General features: G+C 37.0%; 2 protein-coding genes across 3 annotated transcripts in view; one reads left to right on the forward strand and one right to left on the reverse strand.

Moving 5' to 3' along the window:
* Positions 1–12223, forward strand: part of LOC307172417 (cell adhesion molecule CEACAM6-like) — a 68507-nt gene that overhangs the window by 7737 nt on the left and 48547 nt on the right. The window lies entirely within an intron of this gene.
* Positions 8103–9972, reverse strand: LOC307172419 (cell adhesion molecule CEACAM20-like). Its single transcript, XM_079894793.1, has 4 exons — positions 9883–9972; positions 9479–9798; positions 8524–8799; positions 8103–8408 (listed from the first exon to the last, which is right to left on the reverse strand). The coding sequence occupies exons 2-4, from the start codon at positions 9597–9599 to the stop codon at positions 8131–8133; spliced, it is 675 nt and encodes a 224-aa protein (XP_079750919.1). The 5' UTR covers positions 9600–9798; positions 9883–9972; the 3' UTR covers positions 8103–8130.

The raw sequence follows: 12223 nt of genomic DNA on the forward strand, positions 1-12223 counted from the left end.
TGGATGAATTCTGAATAAACTGCAGGTACCAAAAACTGTCAAATGTCCACTTTTACCACTTCAACACTGTGCGTGTTTAAAACAATTTAATACATTTGTTGAAATGATATAAGTACTGCATGCAAGAAGTTTTCCACTTCAAATATAATATAAGGCTAGATCATATAGCAATACAAGATTAAAGTCGTAATATTTTGAGAATAAATGTAAAATTACAAGAATGAATTCATAGCACGGCAATAATATCAGTATGAGAATAAAAGTGTCATTTTTGAGAATAAAGTCAAAAGGATGTGGTGTACCATAGAAACATGTTCTGTGTTGTTTACTATCATGATCACCAGTTTGAGTGCCCTTGATAGCCACCAGAGGGCACTCCAACCCAGATTATTGTAATTCCCTCACAAAACTACATTTCCCAGAACTCACTGCCCAGTCTCATCATCCCTGACTGTATTCAGCCATGTCTCATTATCTCATTACACCTTGTTAACTCGGGCTATATAAACCCGGAATACCCAATCACTCTTTGTGAAGTCTGGTATGTGTCAGCACTGCATTTCTGAGTGTTCTGTCTCTGGTTTCTCATGTTCATGGTTTTTGAGGCCTCTGCCCTGGGCTCTGTTTTTATGTTTTTTGGATTACCCTTTAATAAAATAGTTTGAGGTAAGGCTCAGTAGATGTAATGCAGAAACTCTCCCACTGAGGCTTTGCACATATTCACTGCAAATACATTGTAGGCTATATGTTGTTTAATGTTATGTTTACATATTGATTCATATTCACGTTAGCTATTCATGTGTTTGCATGATGTTTTTTTAATGATATTTTAAATGTTTTATTTTCTTGATGTTTTAAAAATTCTGTACAGTTGTAACACTTTAATGTGCTAAATTAGATATTAATAAATACTGACACATCTACCACTCTCTGGGATTTTTTTTCCCCCTTTCAAATATTTATAATTTATGCAAATTTAACAGTAATTGTGTTACTTTGTTCTTAATCATTCTCACAGTGGTAGCAGACTTTGTCCCAGCATCAGTGAGGTAAACATGGGACCAAAACACTTGTTTCAACCGTCCCGACAGCGCCTCCTGCCAGTTAAACCTGTTTTGCCCTTAAACTAAAAAACTCTGATATTGCACACTTAAGGGTATGTTGCAGTACTACTACACCTGGCGTATTATCATTACAATGACACATGAAACAATCAATACAACTTGTCAGTCAAAAAAAAGTACTTCATGAAAGAATTCACTTACCGCACTCAAAAACAGCTTTGCGGTTTTAACTCCAAACCGGCATGACGTAAAGAAGAAATATTTTCGCAGGTCTGGTAGGCATTGTGTGCTGTACGTGCTAACGAAATTTGACGTACATGACGTGAGTGGTTTTCAAGGAAATCTTAATGGTTCATCCGTCCCGCATTTCAATCGTCCTGGCTCTCCCTACTATCTAAAAAAAATAAGTACTAGTAGCATGAAAATACACTGCTCAAAAAAATAAAGGGAACACTTTTTAATCAGAGAATAGCATCAAGTCAGTTAAACTCCTGGGATATTGATCTGGTCAGTTAAGTAACAGAGGGGGTTGGTAATCAGTTTCAGCTGCTTTAGTGTTAATGACATTAACAGCAGGTGCACTAGATGGGCAACAGTGAGACAACCCCCAAAACAGGAATGGTTTTACAGGTGGAGGCCACTGACATTTTTTCCCTACTCATCTTTTCGGACTGTTTTTCACCAGTTTTGCATTTGGCTAGGGTCAGTGTCACTACTGGTAGCATGAGGCGATACCTGGACCCTACAGAGGTTGCGCAGGCAGTCCAGCTCCTTCAGGATGGCTCATCAATACGTGCCATTGCCAGAAGGTTTGCTGTGTCTCCCAGCACAGTCTCAAGAGCATGGAGGAGATTCCAGGAAGACAGACAGCTACTCTAGGAGAGCTGGACAGGGCCCTAGAAGGTCCTTAATCCATCAGCAGGACCAGTATCTGCTCCTTTGTGCGAGGAGGAACATGATGAGCACTGCCAGAGCCCTACAAAATGACCTCCAGCAGGCCACTGGTGTGAATGTCTCTGACCAAACAATCAGAAACAGACTTCATGAGGGTGGCCTGAGGGCCCGACGTCCTCGAGTGGGCCCTGTGCTCACTGCCCAGCACCAGGGAGCTCGATTGGCATTTCCCATTGAACACCAGAATTGGCAGGTCCGCCACTGGTGCCCTGTGGTTTTCACAAATGAGAGCAGGTTCACCCTGAGCACATGACAGACAGGAAAGGGTCTGGAGAAGCCGTGGAGAATGTTATGCTACCTGTAACATCGTTCAGCATGACCGGTTTGGTGGTGGGTCAGTGATGGTCTGGGGAAGCATATCCATGGAGGGACGCACAGACCTCTGCAGGCTAGACAATGGCACCCTGACTGCCATTAGGTATCGGGATGAAATCCTTGGATCCATTGTCAGACCCTATGCTGGTGCAGTGGGTCCTGGGTTCCTCCTGGTGCACAACAATGCCCTGCCTCATGTGGCGAGAGCATGCAGGCAGTTCCTGGAGGATGAAGGAATGATACCATTGAAGAGCCACCACGCTCACCTGACCAACATCCAATAGAACACCTCTGGGACATTGTGTTTCGGTCCATCTGACATCACCTGGTTGCACCTCAGACTGTCCAGGAGCTCAGTGATGCACTGGTCCAGATCTGGGAGGAAATACACCAGGACACCATCCGTCGTCTCATTAGGAGCATGCCCCGACGTTGTCAGGCATGCATACAAGCACGTGGGGGCCATACAAACTACTGAGTACCATTTTGAGTTGCTGCAATGAAATTTCAGCAAAATTGACAAGCCTGCTGCATCATTTTTTCACTAAGATTTCCGGGGTGTCTTTGAATTCAATCGTCTGTAGGTTGATCATTTTCATTTCCATCAAACGATGTGGCATCCTTTCGTTCATAACACATTACCCAGTCCATAGTAGTATAGATATCCAGCATGATATTTTTCCCCATTGAGATCTGATGTGTTTTCAAAGTGTTCCTTTAATTTTTTTGAGCAGTGTAGATACTAGTACATTTTAAGGATTAAATGTTAAAACGGCTTGCCATAATAGTAGATAATGCATATCATGAATATCTAAAATATCTTTATCTTTGCAAAGAAATTTGATTGATTTGAGCTGCTAATTTATGGGTTTAATCACTACACATTATTTTATAACACCATGAACAATCACATTAAAATCTGAACCTCCAATGAATTTAGTATATCTTTTTGTCAGACAAATTAAATGTGATTTAACTGAAGTGAATTGGCAAAAATTACCAAATTTATAATAAATAAATAAAAAAAAACCCAAAGGACTACATACTGTATAGACTGCTGAATATACCAAATGTGCTCCAATGTGTACTTTATGTACTTAATATCAGTAGGCTATTCCATGTAGCCTAAACTCCTGTGGAGAGACAGTGCTGGTGCTTGTGTTACTGTAATTAGACAATATCAAAGTATCTCATTTTTATGTCAATCACTTGCTGGAGTTTGACAAGATCAAGGGTTTACATTTATAGAATATGGAGGGTCAAAGCACAGCTGGAGATCGGAAAGTCCGAAGCAGAGCCAGTGCGATGATAGACCAAGGTGGAGCCAGAGGGACGAGGGATCCCGGCAGAGCCTGAGGAATGACAGACCATGGTGGAGCCGAGGGAGCATTGAGCCAAGGTGGAGCCGATGGGCCAGTGGTGGGGTCTGGCTGATGTTCCGTGGTGGACGTGGCAGAAAGTTGGTTGGGCTCGGGGATGGAGTGAGGACTGGACATGCAGGTGATGATGTCAAAGTGCTTTGCGACCACCCCCTCCATCATGGGAGAACCCATAATTGATGTATTGCTGGAGTTCCCCGCTGGCAGCAAAGTCAGAAGGTGGTCGTCAAGCCCACTTCAGAAACAGATCTTCAGTGTGTTATCCAGGGGTGATTCTAGGATTTTCATTTTAGGGGGACTCAGCCCCCATTGAGTGTATAATTTAAAAAAAGGTAACACTTTAGGGTCCAATTCTCACTATTAATTATTTGCTTATTAACATGCATGTTACTAGGAAATCGGCTGTTCATTAATAGTTATAAAGGCCGGGTTTTATAATCACTGAGGTCCCAAATGTGTGGTAGTTAGGGGGGAAATTTTGATTTCTCTGATCTACGTATGTGCATTTTAAGATGTTTTGAAGGACAAAAAAAAGGATAACAATAGCTTTAAAATCATGTCATTTGGTAGTAGATTATTTTTCTCTCATCATCTCCAGCTCTCTCTTTTTCTCTGTTTTTATCTTGCCCTGTCTCTTCCCCTCCTAAAGCTGAGCTTTGACTGATATAGGCTTTTCATTTTTGTTTGTGTCAGTGAAGAAAGCAGGGTTTCTGCAGAGTTTGGTCAGTCAAATTTAAGACTTTTTAAGACCTTTTTATGACCATTATGATTGAAATTTATGACCTACACGAATTATGAAAAATTAATTAAAATTCTTTTCAAAAGTTTTTTTTTTTTTTAATTGACTTTCATTGAAAGTAACCAGATGTATTATTTAAATGCCTAAAGAAAGCTCCAACGCCTTCTTACCCAGTGTGCAATATGCTTGATACTGATTATTTGCAATGGGCTTGAGCCAACTACTAAACACACCATCTTTGAGCCATGGCTCGTTAAATGTACACTTTCCCATTGTGATAGACCGGGAGATTCAGTTAGGGCTGGGCAATATGGCCAAAAACAATTATCACGATAATTGTTTTATATTAGTCATCGATAATTATCATGATAAATGTCAAATCTTTATTTCTTTCAAAGTTTAAAGGCAGACTGTTGCTTCTAAGTGAAAGTTGTAGAAACCAGAGCGTTAACTGTGGTTTTAAACTAAATTTACTCTTTATTGTCAGAAAATATAATGACAAACACTTGCTAAAACAGGTGAACATTTCACAAATCTGAGGTAGGACATTCAAACATTTGTCCTTAACAAAATAAATATCTTTATTGGGAAAATAATTACTTAGTTTCTGCATGTGCTAATAGGGGTCAAGTCTTGAAACAGGTTTGTGTTGCCTAACTTTGATGGCACGTACCTTCAGGAAATGTATGAAAAACAGTAGCCTAAATACATTATTAAATAGGCTACTGTAAATATTCCATTAGTCCTTTAATACATTATCAGCACTAATAATATAATAAAATTCAATATGTATATCCCACATGGTGCAGTTAATATTACTAGGCTAACGTTACAGTAAATCCATGGTAAATGATGGGAGATTGTAGACGGAAAAGCCTTCTGACTGTATCGTTGCGCAGAGTTTCTCCTGTTGGTCAGCGCTGTTTCATCTGCCTTTAAACTGGTTTAAATCACTGAGACAGTGTGTTCTTCGCTGAATTCAAGCGCTTCTCACTGGATCTTGTGACCGAGACCGATCATCAGAGTAAACGCATCAGTTCTATTGAGCTCGCGCTGCCGTTTGGACTTTGAGCCGAACGGGTAAATGGTCCGTGTGGCGCGCGGTTCAAATGAGCGTTCCGCTTTTGGCGCATTTAACATTATGCCGCCAGCGCATTTTCAGGGGGAAAAGGCAATGGTAGAACCAACGAATGAACGAGCATATCAATTTATGACGTGGCTAAATGAAATTTATGACCTTGTATGGAAAATCCGGACGTTTTTATGACTTTTTATGGCCTAAAATTCTTATTATTAAATTTAAGACGTTTTATGACTTTTTATGACTCCGCGGAAACCCTGAGAAAGGTTTACTTCAGGGTCAACTGATTTTTTAAATAATTTTGCACGTTAAATTAGGTAACTAAGTTTAATTCATTCACAAAGTACACATTTATTATTGATCTTATCAAGGAGGTTCGAAATCAAAATTGTGATTTCTTTGATTTACATATTTGCATTTCAAGACTTTTGAAGGCCAAAAAAAGGATAAGAAAAAGCTTTAAAACCATGTCAATGGTTAGTAGATTATTTGTCAATACCTGCTCTCTCTAAAGCCCCCCTAAAAAGGGCCTAGTGACACCAATGGTGTTATCGTTCCAGGGCACACAGTGACAATGACAGGGGATATCACTTTCCGGGGGGCACCACGATACGACCAAAAAGGGCACTTTCACTTTCACAATTAAAGGGGCAGGGACTCAAGCCCATCCTGGCACTATGGAAGCAGCAGTTATTAACCTTAATTTGACTACGTGTTTTATTTATGTCCGAAACACAGCTCTGATTCTCAGCATTGCAGCTCAAACTGGGGGCTTCCATTTCCCATTAAAGATCAACTAACATGATCATTATAAAGGGGTTTAAATAACAAAATACATTTACTAAACCATATTTGCAATAGGAATATACAGTTAACAAGTTTGTAAATATTTTGAGAGAAATATAAACCGATACATCAGTCATACAGCGCTTATTGTGGCTGTGATGTGAATGTGACAAGCTTGATGCGTCGCCATGGAAATAATAAGTTGATACATTTAAAAAATAAAGGTTGCCTCAAAAAGCTTATGCAGGGGCTCAGCTAGAATATTGAAGAACTCACTCAGAACTCCAGGACGCTACACTGAGAGAAACTGTAAATATATTGATACATATCAAAATATTGGTTATGTAATATAAGTAAAAATATGAACATTTAAATAACAATCATGTACTATGAAAAAGCAATATTAACAGGCAATTGAGTTTTGCAAATAGGCTTTTACATTAACTATGATTTAAAAAATGAATCATTACAAAACTATGAAGATTTAAAAACAGAGTAAAATAAACAAAACTTTTTGATATGTGTTGTGACATGATTTAAATGAGCATTCATAAATTACAGCTTTCTCTCAGTGTAGCATCCTGGAGGGATCTTGAAGGCAATGGGGCACTCACATTGACCATAAAGAAACATTTCTTTCTTTTTTGGGGGGGCCTTCAGTAACGCCCTGGACCTCCGTAATTCAAGTAACAACATTTGTTCACAATTCATCAACGCAAACTCACGTGTTTGTGGTAGTTTTAGCCCTTAATTAGCCACTTTTTGCCACACAAAAGCTCAAGCTCTCCTGCTGTTTTACAAGTGCGAACTTGGTCCTAACTAAATTTCATTCAGTGTTCACTAAATATGAAAGACTCGTTTTAGATCCAGTGTCTTTGTTCTTTCTCTCTCACACACACAGAAAAAATATCTGATGTCAGGCTTATTGGTCCAGAAGAATCATTAATAGAAGGCGACTCATCTGCTAACATCACCTCTAAAGGGAACCTAACTACTGGAAAGGTGTTTTTTTATTATTATCATTTTAAATGATTTTGACAAAACTTCTGTTTTTATGTTTTACTGTAGTAATAGAAACTTTGTAATGATCAGGAATTGATGTAGCAAATTTTAAACTTTAATGTTGTGTCTTCATTGGTTACATCAGATTTCAACATTCCATATGATTTCAAATGTATTTTCAATAAATTTAAACAAACATAATGTAAAATCAACATCATAACATTGATTCAATGACATTACTATTGCTATTTTGTTCAAATTTCCAAGTTTCAGCATAACTGAGGGTGCAAACGTATAATGTTGAACCAACATCACATTATAGCATTGATTCAACAACAATACCTTTGATATATATTATACTGTATATAATTTTTACTAATTTCAACAGTGATTAAACAACAGTGTTGTAGAATCAACAACACTGTAACTTTTACTGAATAACATTACCATTGATTTTGATAATGTTTAAAACTTCAAAACTGTTTTAATAATAACTGAGGGTGCAAAAGGCGCTAATTATTATTGTAATTTTAATTCAGTTCCATTGACATTGATGCATCAGTGCTTATTTAGCATGATTTAAATGGTTTATTGCTATCTGGGACCTCTTTCTCTTCCTCCTCCTACTGTGACAAACACACAAGAAGAGTAACACATTCAAAGCACAACACTAGAACAGTTAAAACAAAGTTCTATAAAACAGAAAATAATTATTAGAAGTACATCATTTTTTCAAAATATACATTTTTAAAAATAGAAAGTATCTTTGTATAAGTGGTAAATTAAGGTTAAAGCATTGGTTATCAAATTTCAGGTTAATTTTAACTGCTTACCTTTAACTAGTAAAGCATGTCTTTGTGAGTCACTTCTCTTCGTGACACTATTCGAGGCAGTGCATTCGTAATCTCCACTGTGTGTGAAGTTAGTCTTCTCTATGGTGAAAGTGTGTGTGGTCACACTGGTGTCTTTTCCATTAAACCTCCAGCTGAATGAGGCAGAAGGTTCAGAATTTGCAGAGCAAGACAGAGACACTCGAACCCCTAAATTCACCTCATTTGGACCTTCAATAGAAACATCTTCTGGTCCATCTAGAACAAACACAAGAGACTCACTGTCAGAGGGACAAACTGAGCACTGAAGTATGTCTATATTTCATCAGGTTTGAGCTCAAGTCATCTTGATGTTTAAGTGTTTAACACTCACAGTTGATGATCAGGCTGTGTTTCACCGTCACAGAGCTGACAGGGTTTCTATAAGTACACTGATATTCCCCACTGTCTGATCTCTGCACTGGACTGATGGACACTGATCTGTTATCAGGTGAGAAGATGATGCGGTTGCTAGGAGACAGAGGACTGTTATCTTTCATCCACTCCACAGAGGAGATGATGCCAGTTCCCTCAGAGGTGATGCTAGCAGATGAGTAACCCTCTATTAATGATTCTTCTGGACCAATAAGACTGGCATTAGATATTTTTTCTGTGTGAATGAGGGAGAATGAACAAAGACACTGGATCAAAATGAGCCTTTCACATTAAGTGAACACTGAATGAAATTAAATTTAGTGTGGCTCAGGGTAGTACTGAAGCCCCAACAACAATGACAGAAATGTTTATTTATGCTTGAATAGCCTAGGTGTTTTAAAGCCTATACAAGACCCCTTTAATATGGCCTTAAGATTAAAAACACCCTTTTATTAAGGGCAAAATGGTTTGTCATGATATAAATTGTGTGAAAATCTATATAAATAACTTCATGATTAATACTGAGACGGGTTTTGTTTGAGGTTCAATAAAATTCCATGCCATAAAAGTTACTAAATGACGAAAGTAAAAAGTCTTAAATGCAATCATATTGCAACAGCAAAATGTAAACCGTATTTTATTTAAAATCAACCTACAACATCCATATGTGCGTGTCTAGTTTACAACACCTTGAGTAAAAGCAGGCATGTCTAAATTATCAAGTTAGTACTTCTGCTTGCCACTTTATAATGTCATTTTCCCTCATCCATGATTCTTGTTTAAATTATAGCATATTAAATTTACAAATTAAAAGAAACCAACCATATAATTCACATAATTATTAAATACATAGTTTTGTCATCATATATTAGCCTTTGCTCAAATAATAAAACAAGTTTTAGCAACACACTCACCGAACACTTGTAGCGAAGTTTCTCCTGTAAGTGCCTCGAAAGCACTAGTTGTTACACTGAGTCTGTATATTCCAGAATCATTCAGTCTCAGATTCTGCAGCTCCAGAGCGAGTGTGTTCATGTCAAAACTCTGCCTTGATATGCGGGGGTTACTGTAGTTACACCAGACGCTACTGTAATTATAGAAATTGAATTAAAAGCCCATTGAGTTATATTAATGGATGTGGAGGAGGGTGGGTTAACAGGGGCGAGCACCACGCTTTCTCCCACTGCTCCATTAGCCGACTCAGGAAACTGCAGATCTTGACCGAAATATTGTCCTAAGAAAAAAGACAGTTAGATAATTCTGCAGGTAGATAATTAAATTCAACACACAGCATTATTTAAATGCTTGAAAGTCTCACCAAAACAAGACAACATCCACAGCGTCCAGTATAAACGATAAGAAACCATCATGATCGAGCTCTCATCTGCAGTCAGGAACTGCAGCTCAAATCATCTGAACTATTTACGTCGGTTTTCAGTTAATGATAAACGGCCGTTTTAGAGTGCAGAGATATCACTGCGTCACCACTGGATATTAACACGAGTCATATCATAGATTTGATAGTGGTAGAGCAAATAACCTTAAGTCAACAGGGCAGGGGACAGTTGTGTGTTTGTGGTCTGTTAATGCACTGATGCTGGGACGCTGTCTGCTACCTCTATAAAAAATATTTAGAGCATACAATACTGTTAAATATGCATACAATATAAATATGTGGGTAAGATGTGTCAGTAATCACTAATATCTAATTTAGCACATTAAACAGTCTCGGCTGTTACAACTCTACGGAAGTCCCTGTTTTTTTTTGTTTTTTGTTTTTTTCTGCTGCAGGTCATCACTATTGACCTGTAGCAAGCATATATAACGATTTAGCCAAAATGATTAAATATTACATTTTGAGAGTCAAAATTCCCAAAAGTTAACCTTCAGTTAAATAATTGTTACTGCAAGTTAAAAGAAACTTTTTTTAATATTACACAGTTGTGGTATATATACAGGAAATTACAGTACACCAACAGATAAACCAAACTAGTTCACTAAACAGGCAATATATAGTCTACAAAATATTGAATGTAAATGATAGCAAACATATCACACATAATGCGAAACACATTTAAAACAACATTTACAAAACATCAAGCAAACATCTATGAATAGTAAACATACATGAAATCAATACGTAAACATGAAACAAAACATGTATTTGCAGTGACCATGCAAACAGCGAGAGTTTTCTGCATTACATTATGTTTCTGAGTTTACCCTCAAATACAGTACTTTGATGTTTTTAAGTATGAAACTTAACTTACATCTATTTATATTGTACAACACATCCCTTTGAGTTTATTCCCAAAAATGACAACTTTATTCTTTATACCCACAACGTTATTGTTGTAATGCTGTGAATTCATTCTTTTAATTTTTTATTTATTCTCAAAATATTACAACTTTAATCTTGTATTGCTATACTTTATTCTCATAGCCTTATATTTATATGGAGAACTTGATGCATGAAGTAATTTTACTTTTACGCTGTATCATTTACTTATATCGCTACAACAAATGTTGTATTAAATTGGGTTAAACAAAATTTTTTCACATACTGTTGAAGTGGTAAAAGTGGACATTTGACAGTTTTGGTACCTGCAGTTTGTCCAGAATTTAAATCATGATGAGCACCAACCATACTCATGGAAAAAACACACGATCGCAAGTTTAACTTACTGCATTTGTTTTGATAAATCAGTATCAATACACAGAATGTAGACTCATAAAAAATAAAATAAGAGAGAAGGTGAGGATGGTGATGGATGCCAGAAGGTGGAATGAACAAGAAATTTAATTTATTTTGAGCAAAAAATAAAATAGAATCTTGAGTTAAAATTATTGTTATGGCTCAATTTTGTTTTGGGTTTGTTCTGTTGTCTTCTTTTTTTTATAGGTTGCCAGATCAGGATCCACACCTGTCGTGAATTTGGAGAGCAGTATTTAAGATGGCTGTCCTGTGTGGGAGGATATTCTGACCCCTATCCTGCAGTGCTCAGGAGCTGGACCTTCATATTGTTTTTCTCTTTATTGTTTGCTTATTTTCTGTTGAACATCTATTTTCTTTATCATATAACCCCTAGACGTAAATAAATATTTTGTTTATTTATTTTTGGACTCTGATCCCTTTATTTTGTTACTTCCTTGAGCCGGAATGTAACATTATAAATAACAAGGGAGTAGATATTGCATTCTTTGGAAAAGATAATGAACAGTTAATCAAACAATATAACTTCCACATAAGCAACGGCCATATAAATTTGTTAACCAAAACTCCCTGTTTATGGCCAGAGCAAAATTTCACTGCCTCATTTCTTTCCCTGAGTGACGTATTCGGGTCTAAAAGTGAAATTAGTCATGAATGTAATCTCTGTTTTTTATCACCCACTATCACAGTTCTTGTATTTTCACAATGAGGATGTATCTGATGGTTTCTGAGAAGCTGTTTGATGTGTAATTATTAGTAGCTAAATATTAGCTATAGTCTGAGTAATATATTAACTATAAATTAATATTATTTATATTTAAAAACTAGCCCAAATATTTAATAAACGATCATGGGCAAGATGGGAAACATGGAGGACTATATAAAGAACAGCTGTTACAGTTTTTCACGATCGCTATGACAAATTTTCCAATATTTTTAACAATTT

The sequence above is a fragment of the Squalius cephalus genome, assembly GCF_949319135.1.
Source record: "Squalius cephalus genome assembly, chromosome: 15".
NCBI lineage: Eukaryota > Metazoa > Chordata > Actinopteri > Cypriniformes > Leuciscidae > Squalius > Squalius cephalus.

Excerpts from the sequence above, each read along its gene's own strand:
- LOC307172419 (XM_079894793.1), bottom strand. The coding sequence starts at position 9,599 with ATGAACACACTCGCTCTGGAGCTGCAGAATCTGAGACTGAATGATTCT. Across the intron at positions 8,800-9,478 it reads AACTTCGCTACAAGTGTTCG|AAAAAATATCTAATGCCAGT; the intron begins GTGAGTGTGTTG and ends TCATTCACACAG. Across the intron at positions 8,409-8,523 it reads ACACAGCCTGATCATCAACT|ATGGACCAGAAGATGTTTCT; the intron begins GTGAGTGTTAAA and ends TGTTTGTTCTAG.